The following is a 16,339-nucleotide window of genomic DNA, read 5'->3' as shown; positions in this document are numbered from 1 at the left end:
GTGTGTGTGTGTGTATACATCTAACACACGTAGCCCTCGCATCAGACATAGCTTCAGTGTAAGCTGCAGACCTAAGGAACTGCACCTAGAATTTAGTTTATAGCTCATAAACACAGAGTACATAATCTATCTAACCCATTGTGTATATGACACAGGCAGATTGCAGTCTTCTGTACACGGTGCGGAGACCTACTGCAACAATGAATTACAGGAAGGAGATGATGCGCCGAACAGTCCCAGGACAATTCGATGATGCAGACTCCTCAGACAGGTAAGGAGAAAACAGGCTGCCAAGATTATTGTCAGATCATGTGAAAAGTTACAGCAGAGTTTGTTTTTCCCCTCACTGACCACCTACTTGTATTTTTAAGAGAGTGTCGAAGAGTTGGGGCAGTGTTGTGGGGTTGTTGGTGGGATGGTGGGGAACAAGATTTTTTTTTTTTTATACAGTGAGGAACAATTTGTTAATGATATTTCCTCTCCTGCTGTTTGCATGGGTACAGGGGACCTCTTGACAGCTCTATTCAGGATCAGGGCCTGCACAGTCTTGCAAATATTACTTATCAGGTGTAGTGCTTACTGTGAGGAATAGTCTTGCTGACTTAAGTGGAACCACTCACTTGAACAATTATATGTGTATGTGTTGCAAGATTGGACCCTTGATTACTAAAGATACTTTTTGCCCATCAGGTTCTACTTCTTCGCAGCATGGCTGTTGCTTCTTGGTCCTGCAGTGACATTGTAATCCAATGTTTTTTACTCCACATTCTGTTGCCAAGGGAATAATTTTGGTGTCAGGCAGTTACTATTGTAAATTAAATCCAGGAGCAAATAGGGACAGGGTTAGGGTGACTAGATTTAAAGAAATGCTGTCAGGTTAGAAATTGAATGTGAGACTATATAAAGTCTATTTACTTTTTACTATTTATGCTCTCTGCTTAGGCAATAAAAATGGATTGGTTTGTTGTAAATTTGTTTATAAGGAGTTTCCAGGCCGTTTCACATTGTGATTCTCCTGAATTGTTTCAAAGCATGGAGGAGAATGTTTTTGTTTGTTTAAATAAAATCATGGAAATATTTCCATTATGTGTAACATTTGTGAAAGATTGATTTGAACGGGGAAAAGTTTTTTCTTTTTGTTTTTTGTCTTTGTTTAACAGAACCTGTGTTCAGCACATTTGACATTCCACAGTCAGCCTGTAAAACTCATTGCCAGGGGATGTTTGGAGGACAAAAGTATAATTGGGTTTAAATAAGAAATTAGATATGTTCATGGAGGATAGGTCCCTTAGTGGCTATTAGCTAAAATGGTCAGGAATGCAACCCAATGCTCTGAGTGTCCCTTAACCTCTCTGTGTCAGAAGCTGGGACTGCACTCAATAATTGTCCTGTTCTGTTCACTCTCTCCGAAGCATCTGGCGCTGGCTACTATTGGAAGACAGGATACTGGGCTAGATGGACCATTGGCCTGACCCAGTATGGCTGTTCTTATGATCTGGCAGGATCCCCATTCTAAATTGAATAGTAGAGTTGTCAGCAAAGGCTGGAGAAGTGCAATGGGGAAGGGAGCGAAAGGGTTGATAAATTCTGAAGGTGAAATTCACCTCCCCCCCCATTCCGTATTGGGTCGATGTGAGACCTTCTGCCCTACTTGAACTCTGCAGATCTACAACTATGGCATGTGAGAGCACAGTGGATATACACAGAGGCCTCCTCACTCCTTTGCTTATCGTGTAAGGAGGCTCTGAATTTATGCTGATGCAGTGGCTCTAAAGCCCAGAGTAGTAGGTGCTGAGGGGCAATAGGCCGTAGGCTGGAATAGAAACCTTGGAAGGACTGTGGTGAATCTGTGGCTTTCCTGGATGTTGGAGGTAAAATCAGTCTCCCAAATTATCCTTGAACTTCTTCCAAGAACCCATTTCCTTAGATTTTGTGCCGGGGAGGGGTAAATTTCACCTCTATAGCCTATGGTCTCATTTTTCTATTGCGCTTGATGCAAAGATATTCTGGACTGCATATACTTATGATAAACTGATCTGGAATCTAGAACTGGTATGTCTCAGGCTAAGGTGATATTCAGTTTATTTTTGAGTTGGGAGGGAACCTTACAAATATCTGAGAGTATGTTTACATTGTTATTAGAAACCCTGCAGTGCTGAGTGTCAGAGCGTGGGTCAGCTGACTTGAGCTTGCAAGGCTCATGCTGTGAGACTAAAAATAGCAGAGTAGACATTTGGGTTCAGGCTGGAGCCCTGGCTCCAGTGTGAGCCCAAATGTTGACACTGCAGTTGTACAGCCCTGCAGCCTGAGCCCGAGTCAGCTGACTTGGGCCAGTTGCATCCATGCTCCGTGTCTTTTATTGCAGTGTAGACATACCCTGAGGTGACTAAGGAGAAATTAGAGATGCATGGGAAGAATATGAAGAGACCTGGCAGACCACAGAGACCAGGCTTAGGGTGGATCATAAGCGCTCATAACAACTAAATGTTCCTTTCTAGCTCATCAGTTTTAGTGCTGGATCTATTGATCTCTCAGACCGGGGTATTTGTTGAGCTTTCTGCAGTTCACCGGTAAGGTCCAGTTTGGGATCATCTCAGCTAGAATCCTCGCGTAGCCTAGTTTGTTAGGACAGTGGAGTTTGTCTGTCTCTGAAGAGTGAACAGATTGGTCTTTTGTAGTGTAGGTGTTCGGTAGGAGTTGCAGAGAGTGTCAGATATCTGTGATTCACTGAACAGAATAGTTGAATGAATTACAAAACAGCATTTAAGCAAAGGAAGAAGATACTTAAAAGTGCTATAGTAAAAGTGAGCCTCCATGCAGAAGAGCTCTTCAGGGCAGATGAAATAATACCCTTATTATTGCATTCTTCTGGATGACTGTACATTAATTTCACAATGATTCTGGTAATATGGGGTTTATTTATATAGATTTTTTTTTTTAAGTGAATTGACCCAGGGCATGGAAACAGTTAAAGAGGAGGAGATAACAGTTAAACATCAGCAATCATGTTTGTCTGAGGAAGTGGACATTGATGAAATTGAATATGACGACGATGATGAGGATGAAGAGTGGGACTGGGATGATTCAGTTGGAAGACTCACCAAGCGTCATACTGCAACTGGAGGCTGCAACCCACAGGTACATTAAAGACACTTCCAGGACACTTTTCAGAGTTTCTAATAGCAAACGGGACTAAAGCAGGGCACAGTGATATGTGAATGTGACCCCAACCATAAATTCACGTTGGGACTTCTCATCACACTCTCAGCTTAGGAGCGACCACACACACCAACCAACCAACGCCCTCTTCCCATGCCCCGGTGGTTCTCCTTCCTCAACTCTTATTGCTCGGTCTCGCTTGTGGCTGTACCTCTGTTCCATTCCTTTGGGGTCTCAACCTCTCTCCCCACCCTGATATCACTGCTATATCCTCTATATATATTCCTGGGTTTCCATCCTTTCCTTCTCACCAGTTTGTGAGACGACATGCTTGATATGACTGGGGAGTGTGAGGGCAAGCATATATTTCATATCATTAGTAAAGGAGGCAAGTAAACTTATGAAAAACACGAAAGGTGAATGGATTTAGAGGGGACTCTATGAGGTTAGAAATCTTGTCTGAATTACTAGCTTAAATAATTAACTCACAGAATTTGAAAACTAATTTACTTTTCACTATGCTCTCAGCTTGGGCAACAGAAGTAGAACATTTCTCCTTGTTTCTTTGACATATGGACATCAGAGTATCTCTGGGAAACTGAAGGGGAGCGGTTACAGAATGTTGTGACTGGCAAAAACACATTTTCTGGGCTACCTATTTCTGCCTTATGGGCTTTGGAAGGAGACCTGGGGAGGAGGGAGTTATGTGTGGTGTGTGCCATCTAGAGGCTTATGATGGGGATCTGGCTGGGGCAGACATTGATTAGGTATGGAGAAGATTGTCTATGGGAACTGATGCCTCTTTGACAAGCCATGCATACCTCTTCTTTGTTCTCTCTTTTTGCTCTGACTCTTTCCCATCTCAATTTTTCTCCCCATCTCTCTCTTTGTGTTTTCTCTCTTTGTTTTCCCCATCGCTGGTGTTCTTGTTCCCTCTTGGGAGCTAAAATATGCTAGTTGACTGAGTTACAGTTAATCCCCTGATTAACAAGCACCTTCTCCTTGAGCTCTTAGCTAATAGGATTTTGAACCCACATACGTTTTTTGTTTTCTCTTAACTGAAATCATTTCCAGTTCTAAACTATGTCTGTACCCTGACAAATTCTGATTTTCTAAATGCAGATAAGCTTGTACAGGTGTTTAGATACATGAGCAGATCAAACTAGATAAGTTGATTTTTTTCCCAAGCTACTGTGTGTATTTAGAAGGGCTGCATAGGGAAGGCAAATTATGTAACAAATCCTTTGTTTCAGGCAAATAGACAGACCCCTAGTTGCAATTCAGCAAAAATGTCCACTCCTACAGACAAGGCCCTAAGAAAATTTGAGCATAAAATTAATCTAGGTAAGTATAATCCTATCGTCATCTTTTATGGTAATAGGTACACCTTGGTGACATTCAGTGACTAATTCTAATTACATTGAGCTGGGGCTTTTAGGCATTATAACTAGCCAGCTGTTACCAAACAGTTAAAAGGGTTAATATTTGCTGTTGCCTTCCGACATCATGTTTGTCTTTAGATACCGTTCCTGGAGTCTCCTCCTGCCCAGAGAGCTGTCCTGTCTCTCTTCCCCGCCTCCTTCTGATCACACAAAATAACTCTTCTGTAATTTCACCCCAGAAACAATCTGATTGGCTTAGAGGCAGGGACTCAGCTGTCCGTCAGACCATCATCTGATCACTCGCAAAGTTGCAGAAGCTCAGCTTCTTTGGTTCTACAATATTCTGTATAGTCAGTATGCAGTGAAGTTGCTGTGTAACATACCATGGTATCTTGTGGTAGCAAATGTATACCAGGATACAGTGATTTTTGTCTAGTATCTTTCATACCAAAAGATTTCCAAAATGATGAGATAAGTGAGTAGGCCAGTGATTTATAAACACAAACAGCAGCAGTACCCTTGGTATTAAGTCACATGCCTCCTTAAACATCGGAATTTGCGTTACTGAGGGAATATTGGCTTGGACACTGAGGGCTATTGCTTACTCTGGAAAATGGCATGGGATTTTTTAAGTTCCTTGAGAGAAGGGCAAATGGACTTCTGTTTAACATCCCATCTGAAGGACAGCATCTCCAGGGCAGTAGCCCCTGTTGCTCCTCTATAATCCTGGAGTGGGCCTCAGACCCATAGAGGAGAATGCTACTACTAGTGCACATGTTTTGAAAACCTGATCATCTTGTTACAAGTATTTCTTTATGTGCCTTGAATGTGTGTGATATGTCTACTGGCAGCAGAAATGTAGCTGCAGTTTTGCGTGTGGAAAACTGCTTTGATCGTCACGTCTTTTTCTTTAATGTATTTTTCAGATAGGTTGAATCTTGCTGACTCTGTTATAAACAAAGTCACAGAAAAGTCTAGGCAAAAGGAAGCAGATATGTAAGTACTTTGGGTGGCTGTATTTCTGTTGATTTATTGAGAACTCTTATGCCCTCAAATTGTTTTCTACTATGAGCTGCAACTTGATCTATGATGCTGAATAAACTAGAAATTAGAGAACGTAAACGTTCTGTGTGCTGGTTGTATTTTGGATTGGGCTGTCCAGGGATTAAAAAAATTCATCATGATTAATCTTGCGATTAAAAAAAATTAATTGCGATTAATTGCACTGTTAAACAATAGAATATAATTTATTTAAATATTTTTGGATGTTTTCTACATTTTAAAATATATTTCAGTTACAACACAGAAATCAAAGTGTACAGTGCTCCCTTTATATTTTTTTATTACAAGTATTTGCACTGTAAAAAACAAAACAAAAAAAAACAAACCCCAAGTACTATAGTGCAATCTCTTTATCATGAAAGTTGAACTTACAAATGTAGACTTATGTACAAAAAACCTGCATTCAAAAATAAAACAATGTAAAAGTTTAGAGCCTGCAAGTCCACTCGGTCCTACTTCTTGTTCAGCCAATCGCTCAGACAAACAAGTTTGTTTACATTTGCAGGAGATTAATGCTGCCCACTTCTTGTTTACAGTCTCACCTGAAAGAGAGAGCTGGTGTTCTCATGGCACTGTTGTAGCCGGTGTCGCAAGATATTTACGTCCCAGATGCCCTAAAGATTCATATGTCCCTTCGTGCTTCAACCACCATTCCAGGGGACATGCGTCCATTCTGATGATAGGTTCTGCTCGATAATGATCCAAAGCAGTGTGGACCAACACATGTTCATTTTCATTATCTGAGTTAGATGCCACCAGCAGAAGGTTGATTTTCTTTTTTGGTGATTTGGGTTCTGTAGTTTCCGCATCAGAGTGTTGCTCTTTTAAGACGTCTGAAAGCATGCTCCACACCTCGTCGCTCTCAGATTTTGGAAGGCACTTCAGATTCTTAAACCTTGGGCTGAGTGCTGTAGCTATCTTTAGAAATCGCACATTGGTACCTTCTTTGTGTTTTGTCAGATCTGCAATGCAAGTGTTCTTAAAATGAACAACATGTGCTGGGTCATCATCCAAGTCTGCTATAACATGAAATATATGGCAGAATGTGGGTAAAACAGAGCAGGGGACGTACAATTCTCCCCTTCAAAGAGTTCAGTCAAAAATTTAATTAATGCATTTTTTTTTTTTTTTAAACAAGCGTCATCAGCATGGAAGCATGTCCTCTGTAATGGTGGCCAAAGCATGAAGTGGCATATGAATGTTTAGCATATCTGGCACGTAAATACCTTGCAATGCCGGCTACAAAAGTGCCATGCACATGCCTGTTCTCGCTTTCTGGTGACACTGTAAATAAGAAGAGGGCAGCATTATCTCCTGTAAATGTAAACAAACTTGTTGGTCTTAGCGATTGGACGAACAAGAAGTAGGATTGAGTGGACCGGTAGGCTCTGAAGTTTTACACCTTTTTGTTTTTGAGTGCAGTTACGTAACAAAAAAAAAAAAAATCTACGTTTGTAAGTTGCACTTTCATGACAAAGATTGCACTACAGTACTTGTATGAGGTGAATTGAAAAATACTATTTCTTTTGTTTATCATTTTTACAGTGAAAATTTTGGAATTAACATTTTCCCCATAAAATGGGATGATTTGCTAAACAGTCACTAAAGTCATTGCCAGGTCTTGATCCTGCTTTCTTTGAAGTCCGTGGCAAATATAATTAATTTCAGTGGCTGTGGGATTAGCCAATAAGGCAGAAAACGCTGCTGGTACTTTGCCAGCAAAGGAATCCCATTTTAATGTAATGATGCTTCCTCTTTTCTCTCCCTTCCTTGCCTACTTATCATCTTGAGCACTCATTCTGGAAAAATTATTGGCGGAGCTATGGATGTTCCTCCTGAGTAGACCATGTCATGCTGTTATATTTTCATTTCCACTAGGTATCGAGTCAAAGATAAATCAGACAGAGCAACAGTGGAACAGGTAAGTCTTAAATATATCAAACTGTTTGTTAAAAGGCTTATTTTCATTTGAATCACTAACCAGAGGTAAAATCCTAGCTTTGTTGGTGTCAATGGCAAAACGTTCATTGACTTCAGTGGGTCAGGGTTTCATCCCATGTTTTTCTTGTCTTTCTGAACAAGACTGCTTTATTGAAATTGTGTCTGCTTTCACAGCTGGTTTGGAGAACATTGTGGTGCTGAGTATTATGATTTGCTGTTGTATTCAACTGGGATTTTGTTGATAGGCATAGAATTTCATTTTAGCTTTACTCAAAAGTGGAATTTTCCATGGAAAAGATGAAATGGTCCTTTTTTTTTTTTTTTTTTTTTTTTTTTTAATCCACACATTTTTGCTTCTAAAACTAGTATGATACATTAAAGGCCTGTATACCACAAGGTCCACCATGTGCTATCGTGAATGCCTGGCACATTTTAAGGTAGCTGAGTTCTAATGCACTTTTTTTCTTGGTACTGTGGATGGGAAATCACTCCTTTATTAGCATTAGCCTAAGGATGCATGTCAAATATTATAAATCACTGATTAGGAGTTGCATACAAGTCACAAACACATTTTCCTCTAATATTGTAAAGATAATTCCAAAATTATAGAAGAAACAGAATACTATCCAGATAGAATTTTGAATGGCTTAGAACCACAGCATCTTAGTGGACCGTGGGTTCTTCAGTTCAGGATGGATTAGTTTAATAATATTTTCAGTAAACTGGATAAAGTGATTTTGCTTATTTTTTTTTTTTCTAATTTTCCATGAGGTATTGGATCCACGAACACGAATGATCCTGTTCAAGATGCTAACTAGAGGTGTCATATCAGAGATAAATGGCTGCATCAGCACAGGAAAAGAAGTGAGTTTCATTTCAACTGGCATGCTACAGACTTTCTTTGCAAACTGAAAGGAAGTTGACTCTGCTAAAAGGGAAATAGTAATTATTTATTATCTCTGGCATTAAATTAATTTTCTTGTGTTTGTCAAGAAGTTAATTTATTTACTGTAAAGTGAGACATCTGTTACTTTGAATTTCATCATATATCAATAGCGAAGCTACTGAACTCTGCTTAATAATCAAAATATGGAGCACCATTTAAATTCCACTTAGACCATAAGCGGTCTTGAGGACTTGAGTGGTATGTAGGTCTCATGCTGACACTCGGCACAGAGGCTAGTTTCACTCTCACAGCCAAAGGCTGGTCTCATTGAAATAACAGGCAAAACTCCATTGACTTCAGTGGAACCAGTATTTGGCTCTGAAGATCTGACCCTGCAGACCCCTGCTTATCATATGTACAGTCCTCACTCATGCAGTTAGTTCCATTGAAGTCAACGTGACCACACTCAGGAGTGCAGAGCATCAATGAGAGCTGAGGGTGCTTGGCACCTCTTTGGATCAGGCTCCTCTCTAGTTGTCTGTAATGGACATCCCAGCCATTATTGTGACGTTCTACTGCATGTATGCATTTTAGAGCTTTATACACACACTAACATCTTCGTATGGTTTTAGATCCCAATCCTGCAAAATATTCCCAGCGGTTGGATCCCTGGGCCTGTGCGAAATCCTCTTGACTTCAGTGGGGGCCACCCCTGTTGGGTCCAGGGGTCTCTAGGATTGAGGCATGTAACAACATTGCCACCACCTTATATCTTGGGGTGTCCCTGCAGCACCCCAGCCTCAGTTTCTCTCTTCTCAGGGCTCCTTAAAAAATTCCACACAGTCCCAAGATACTCAAAAACAGGGTTCCCCTTCTGTGGTCCAATTTATTAAGTCCTTATACAGTTACCCATAGTTCCCACCCCGCCATTACACTCCTTTAGTTCTATTTGGACTGGCAATAAAGTCTGTCAAAACAAGTGTAATTCAGAACAAAACCATCTTAACAGTCCTTCCTCCAGGGCATTTCTGCTGGAGTGCAGTTTTCCCACCTTTCTCCAGGGCTTGGAGGCCCGGACATACCACCAGGAAGCGTGCAAACAACCTTCCCCTGCGGTCTCAAGGTCTCCAGCAGGAGCTGTCTTGCTTTCTGCAGCTGCGCAGGCTCAGATCTCTGCCTTACCCAAAGTCTCTCCCTTCTCTACACCAGAGGCCTGATTGGGTCACCTCTCTGCGAAGGAGAGTTAGCTGTGTCATAGGTGGGATTCAGACCCATTTCCCTTTAAAGGGTTAGTCACCCTGTGACAAATCCCAAAGGTTTAATTTCTCTCCTAAAAAATGGTGTTCTTGACAGTATTTGATACATGAGCAAACTTCTCAGTACTTAAACTATTCCCAGAACGTTAATATTGTTTCTCTTACCTTCACACTTATAGGCTAACGTCTATCACGCCAGTACAGTGAATGGAGAGAACAGAGCAATAAAGATTTATAAAACCTCTATTTTGATGTTTAAAGATCGGGATAAGTATGTGAGTGGGGAATTCAGGTGAGTTGAAGTTCTTTTCTTTAATGACAGCAAACCTCTAACTGTGCATTTACCTACAGATTGCTCTTAATTTTTGTCACAAATATTCTATAAATGTTTAAGTCTCTGTGGTGTGCTTGTTTTTAAGATTTCGTCATGGATATTGTAAAGGAAACCCGAGGAAAATGGTGAAGACATGGGCAGAAAAAGAGATGAGGAATTTAATAAGGTGATTTTTCTGTTTAACTTTGGTGCAGACATGACTTGTGCATTCCATTGCTGGTGGGAATGAACGTAAGTGTGTGCTGGCTGCTGCTCAGTGTCCCCTGTGTGGTATCTGTGTGGAAAATTGGTGGGATGAGATATCACGGCCTTCAGGGCTGTCACCAATTCCCCACCTGTTTATTTGGGGGCGTTGTTCATTCATACGCTGTTAATAAGGAACGTTGAAAAGATTTCCCCAATACTGCTAAGCAGCAAGATTCCCAGCCTGATGTGTCTAAGGTGTTTCTTCTGCATTAACAGCACTTGGGCAGACTGCCGCACCCACGCACAGCCTCAGTGATCTGAGCAGGCTCCACACAAACACAGCTATCCCCCCGTCCACTGTCCATGCAGGATCAGGGTCTACATCGCACCAGCTGTTGTATTGTCTCTGTTCCTAAAACACTACTTTACTTTTTCTATATTAGGCTAAATATTTCCATTTACACTTAAGTTCCCCATCTTAGTGTGCATGGATTGTACGATGGGCCAAATCCTGCAATCCTTATTCAGACGAGATTCCCAATGGAATCGGACAATCAGGATCTGGCACATGACATTAAGCTTTGAAATCCACCCTGTCTTTGTGTCATGCTGTGACTAGCTCATTCATACTGTAGCCACCTATTAGTTAGACTTCGATGGAAAGCCCTAAATTGCATTTCCCCAAACAAATCTGTTTTTAATGCACATCCCTATTGTGATGTTTTTAAGTGACAGGCAGGCAGTGACATCACTACAGAGCTCACTATGTCACCTCGTTCCCTCACAAACACAGTGAACAGGAGAGGTGGCAGAACCATGTTTTTTTGCACTTCACACAAGAGATCCCGCAGGGCAGAGGAGCAATTGTTCATCACTGCAGTCTGGCCCTCTAGGAGAGGAAAGAGCAGAAATGCTGCAGGATGACTGTTTATCCTTGCCAGGGTCTGCAGAAGTGTGAGCCCCTCATGGTCACTGGGATCAGAGGCGCTGATGAATTTAAGGGTCTGATCCAAAGCCTGTGAAGGTGAATGGAAAGACTCCTATTGGTTTTAATGGGTTTTGGGTTAAGCCTCAAAAGAATCAGCACGGATGTGATTGTTGTTCATCACCATGTTGACATCAATGAAGACCAGTGCCTGTCCCATAAACAGGGCAGAAACCAGACTGCCTGGGAGCCAGGGAATCTGAAGACTCTGGGTGTTGCCAAGGCTGTTTGGTTAAAACCTTCCCCAGAATAGTAGGGTGAGAAACAAGGTGATCACAGGAGATATTGTCAGTGTCTTGGGTGATTCTCCAGCAAGGGTCAAACAATTACTTTTTTGAGTGATTCTGGCACCCTGCCCTCCCCGGGGAGGCATCAGTCACCGCTTCCTTTTACAGACCCACTGTCTTCCCACTAGATTTAGTGTGGGATTTTTGGAAAGTGTCTAAGTGAGTTAGGAGCAAAAGTCTCATTAACTTTTCAATAGGCCTTGTTCTCCTCACTCACGTATCTTTGAAAAATCTTGGTGATGAGGGACATGGATCTAAATCTCCAGCATTTCCACACCTGCACAATGTGAAACCTGCTGAAACTCAAGGAGAGACGACGACGTGGCCTCTTTCCACTAGGATCAGTGGTTTCTGCGTGTGTAGTGGGGTCTCAGGGAGGAGAGAATCAGGCAAGCTAGAGAGCTAGCCAATAAACCGGTGCCAGCTGGGGGTGGATCATTTGATGGTAGCTGTTCTGTTGAGCTCCTGCTTGTCCCAGGTGCCCCCACAGGTACAAAAGGTGGGTTCTGATTTTAATCTGCCTCAGATCCGGTCCTCAGTTATGGAGGAACAAGATGTTTGGAACCTGATCTCCCATATAATCCCCCATGACTCATAGTGTCACTCACAAAGCCGCGATAGAGGGTGGGAGTCTTTTTAGTGCTGTCTGTTTCAGGAGTGAAACAGCAGAGAATTCCAGCCACTGCACCAATGTACCTCCCAGGACTGGGGAACAACCCATGGGAGACAGCCCTCCAACACACACACACACACAAGGGAGCTTTATTATCCCCTCTCTCAACCTGTGACAGCCATGACAGGGCATAATTGTTAGGCTCTGCCTGCATGCTGATCGTTCTTCCTCTTCAAGTCCCCTCCTCCTCCTTGGCATGATTCCATGGCACAGTCTCTTGGGGTCCTCCTTCCTTGCACTGCTTGGTGTGGGGTCCTTATTCCTCTTCCTGCCCAAGCCCCAGCTCTGGGATTCCATTCCATGCCTTCTGCCTTCTCAGCTGGATACAGGAGTCCTCCTCATGCCCTGCCCTCTCAGACAGCTGCTGTGTCCCAGATCCTGGCTGGGGGAATGGATCCACTTATGTCCCACACCCACCATTGAAAATGATGTCAGAACATGGTCAGTTTCCCCATGTAAATGGGGAGCCAGAAGTGCAAAGTATTATTTATTCCCTGTTGAAACACTGTGACCTTTGCTGACCCAACCGCATCACACTCTATGGTAGAACACTGACTGATGGGTGCATTGCTTTCCACTAATGGGCAGTGTTAATGCCATTTTATTGCAGGGTAAAGTCGGTCCCCACTGCACAGACCCTCCTAACATCCCCACCCTTCCATCGGGGAAGAGAGTAGAGCTGCAAAGGACACCTGGGACAGGGGAGACGGTTGCCTTTGCAGAGTATCAGTTACACAGTCACCATCTCAGGGAATCTTTTATTATTTCATCTTTTTGTGGGGAAAAAAATCACAGTTATGTCAACAACTCTTGACCAGTTGTTGCTAATGGAGGCATCTGTCTGTCTGGGGAGCGGAGGGTGGGATAAGGATGAAACACGTGGTCAGCAACAGAGAGAGAGACTGGCTGATGCAGCTGGATAGTGGGAGGTGGGGTGTATGGGGCAATTTAGCTTAACAAAAATATATGTAATTAAGGGTATATCTACAGGGTGCAGCAGTGCACTGCAGGGGTGTGATTTCTAAAGCACACCAATGTGTGGCACACTAATTGGTCCATGTAGATCCTGCTGGTGCACACTAAAAGTTTAATGTGTGCTATGGAACTTTTAGTGCTAACCAGCAGGGTCTATACGGACCAATTAGTGTGCAATACGATAGTGTGCTTCAGAACTCACAGCCCCATAGCGTGCATTGCCACAGTGTGGACAACACTGGACATTTATGACATACCTTCTCACATTCCAAGTGGTTAACGCAGGACTCAGTGCCACTCAGTTTGGGAGCCCTCTCAAACAGTGGGCCGGGCCAAACTGCCCTTCAACCTGGACAAGGGGCTTAGGGGGTCAAAGCATGACAGTCCTGCAAAACCCAGGACTGTCAGGAGGTCTGATTTATGGTCTTATGATTAAGACACCAGACTGGGACTCAGGAGGTGTGGGCTCACTTTTCAGGTTTGCCACAGACTTCCTGTTCAACCTTAGACCTTCTCTCTGTGTGTCCATTTCCCATCTGTAAAATGGGGATAATGATACTTCTCTTTGTATATTTAGAATGTAAGCCCTTTGGGACAGGGACTGTCTGTTACTCTGTACAGCACCTACAACAGAGGGGTTCCAAACTTAATTGGTGTCCCTCGGCACTACCCTAATACAAATTATAATAATAGATTGCATTTATTTTTTTATAGGTAGTTATGGGTTTTTTGTTGTAATGTTACAGGTTGAATACAGCACAAATACCTTGCCCAGAGCCAATTATGCTAAGAAGTCATGTACTTGTCATGAGTTTTATCGGTAAAGATGACATGTAAGTATCCTCAGAAAATCAATGAGAACTTCTTTATCGATAGGCTTGAACAAAGGTGAATTAAAAAAAAATCTGTTGAATTTGCTTATTTGATGGCGGAGGCTGGTGATTAATTGAGTACATTGCTCTGGTGTATAAATGAGATATAAAATATCAAGATCCCTCCCAGCTCCTGGTGCAGAGGGTCTGCCTGATTCCAAAGCCTTATCCATGCAAGGAATGAGCAAATAGTCTGCATTAGCTAGAAATTAAGGCCCCAGTTCTGTAACTGGATCTGCATGGGCATTTTTATACTTCATAGAATACGGATGGTTAGGATTATATGTTCTAGAAATTTAAAATAAACTTCAAAGCTCAGGTCGTGATGTGTTAATGCTCTAGTTGGAAAGTTCATTAGCGATGCCCACAAGTGTTAATTCAGCATTTTCTAGTGTAAATATTTAATATTTATAATGTTGTGGTCTAGTTCTTCAGCTGGTGTAAAACATAGTTCCACTTTCTACAGTGGCGCAATAAATATTTATATTAGCTGTGGAGGTGGTCAAGTGTTTGAGTAAATCACTGAGGTCTTTCCATTTACTGAATTAAAAGGGATCAAGTGTTGTGGTGAAGGGACTATACAGCTGGTGTAAAATGGGAGAATTTATTCTGGTTTTTGTTGTGTTTTTTTTTTTTTAAATCCAAGGCCTGCTCCTCTGTTGAAAAACGCTCAGTTATCTGACTCAAAAGCCCGGGAGTTGTATCTACAGATCATACAGTACATGAGAAGAATGTACCAGGATGCCAAACTTGTTCATGCAGATCTCAGTGAATTTAATATGCTGTATGTTTTTAAACCTTGCTCTGTATTTTAACATCTAAAATGTAGGCATTGGTGGCTTCTCTCATAATATGTAGAGCTATTCAGTATACCTCTACCCTGATATAACGCGGTCCTCAGGAGCCAAAAAATCTTACCACGTTATATCGAACTTGCTTTGGCCTCGAGCATTTCCATTATTCATAGTCACTTCCTGCCCCCTGACTGACCCCTCAGAACCCCCGACCCATCCAACTGCCCCGACCCCTATCCACACCCCTGCCTCCGGACAGGCCCCCCGGAACTCCCATGCCCTATCCAACACCCCTGTCCCCTGACCGCCCCCCGAGACCCCCTGCCCCTTATCCAACCCCTCGGCCCCGGCCCGACACGCTTAACACGCCGCTCAGAGCAGCGTGTCGGAGGCTGACGTGCTGATCCGCTGGAGTGCGCAGCCCCGCCCCCCAGAGCGCTGCTTTACCGCGTTATATCCGAATTCATGTTATATCGGGTCGCGTTATATTGGGGTAGAGGTGTACTAATATGCTCCTATGGGAGGGCAGTATCTTCCTTTCATCTCTGCTTTGTAATTTACCTGATTATTATATGGATTTCATCCCAAATCTCTCTCAGATAATTTAGCTTGCAAAATACTTCCCTGAGTAGGTTATTCAGTGAGGTTTTTTTTCCATCAGCTGATGAATAAACAAGTAAGCTATTTTAATTCATTGTTCTAAAATTGCTTGTTGTGTTCACCAGGATTGTTCTCTCAAATAACGTGCAATAGTATAACTGAAAACAACTATTATATGGAACGTGTCCCTAGCAAAACTTTAGTGTCAGGCCCCCAAAACTTGAATCATTTTCTCAAATGGTGGGATTTAAAAAAATAAAATAAAATAAAATCTGCTTTTCCCTTGCTGCATCTCCAGATACCACGGTGGAGAGGTGTACATCATTGATGTGTCTCAGTCGGTGGAGCATGACCACCCACATGCATTAGAATTTCTGCGGAAGGACTGTGCCAATATCAATGGTGAGTGGGCAGTAGTTCAACTCCTTCTAATAGCTCATTCCTTTAGGAAGGTTAACTGTGTACTTCCTTGTATTCCTCAGACTGACACTGGATGTAGAACAGGATGGAGTTAGTTAAAATGCACGTCATCTTAGGATGTGTATAAGTTTCGTTAGGAAGCCAACAAACTATGCTACGCAAAGTACAGCCAAAGTAGAGTAGGTCACGCAAATTCAGTTACATCTGAGCTTATGTTCTCGGCTAGTCTAAGGAAAACCGAGTTCACACAATTTCTTATATTACAACAAAGGAAATATCTACCTGCTGTTACGGCAGAGAACATACAGACTACAGATCTGTTTTGTTCAGTGATTACAAATCAAGTACAGAACTTCTTAGTCAACAAGAAGTTGCTCTTGGTTTGATCATGTTAGTCCTTTGCACCTGTGCAGAGCAGGTTACAGGTTTGGGGCCCTTGGTGATCTGTTGTTAAAGGACTATACTAACATTTTATATCTAGTTCAGCAAGATGCAGTGAGCACCCTCAATCAGTATTTTATTTAAAA

At 42.3% G+C, this 16,339-nt stretch overlaps 1 protein-coding gene across 2 annotated transcripts in view; it reads left to right on the top strand.

The window, feature by feature from the left end:
• Window positions 1-16,339, top strand: part of RIOK1 (RIO kinase 1) — a 29,842-nt gene that overhangs the window by 408 nt on the left and 13,095 nt on the right. Inside the window, exons 2-12 of one of the 2 annotated variants that reach the window (XM_074944910.1) lie at window positions 160-271; window positions 2,943-3,138; window positions 4,413-4,503; window positions 5,468-5,537; window positions 7,482-7,524; window positions 8,316-8,408; window positions 9,866-9,978; window positions 10,106-10,186; window positions 13,873-13,959; window positions 14,645-14,782; window positions 15,691-15,794. In XM_074944910.1, the coding sequence (XP_074801011.1) occupies window positions 201-271; window positions 2,943-3,138; window positions 4,413-4,503; window positions 5,468-5,537; window positions 7,482-7,524; window positions 8,316-8,408; window positions 9,866-9,978; window positions 10,106-10,186; window positions 13,873-13,959; window positions 14,645-14,782; window positions 15,691-15,794 (1,087 nt within the window). In that variant the 5' untranslated portion in view covers window positions 160-200. Of the gene's footprint in view, window positions 1-155; window positions 272-2,942; window positions 3,139-4,412; window positions 4,504-5,467; window positions 5,538-7,481; window positions 7,525-8,315; window positions 8,409-9,865; window positions 9,979-10,105; window positions 10,187-13,872; window positions 13,960-14,644; window positions 14,783-15,690; window positions 15,795-16,339 lie in introns of both variants that reach the window. The other variant, XM_074944909.1, reaches the window with a different exon arrangement.

Source organism: Natator depressus, chromosome 2, assembly GCF_965152275.1.
Source record: "Natator depressus isolate rNatDep1 chromosome 2, rNatDep2.hap1, whole genome shotgun sequence".
Classification (NCBI taxonomy): Eukaryota; Metazoa; Chordata; order Testudines; family Cheloniidae; genus Natator; species Natator depressus.
Note: the sequence above shows the minus strand (reverse complement) of the source record. Positions and strands in the feature narration are given on the sequence as shown.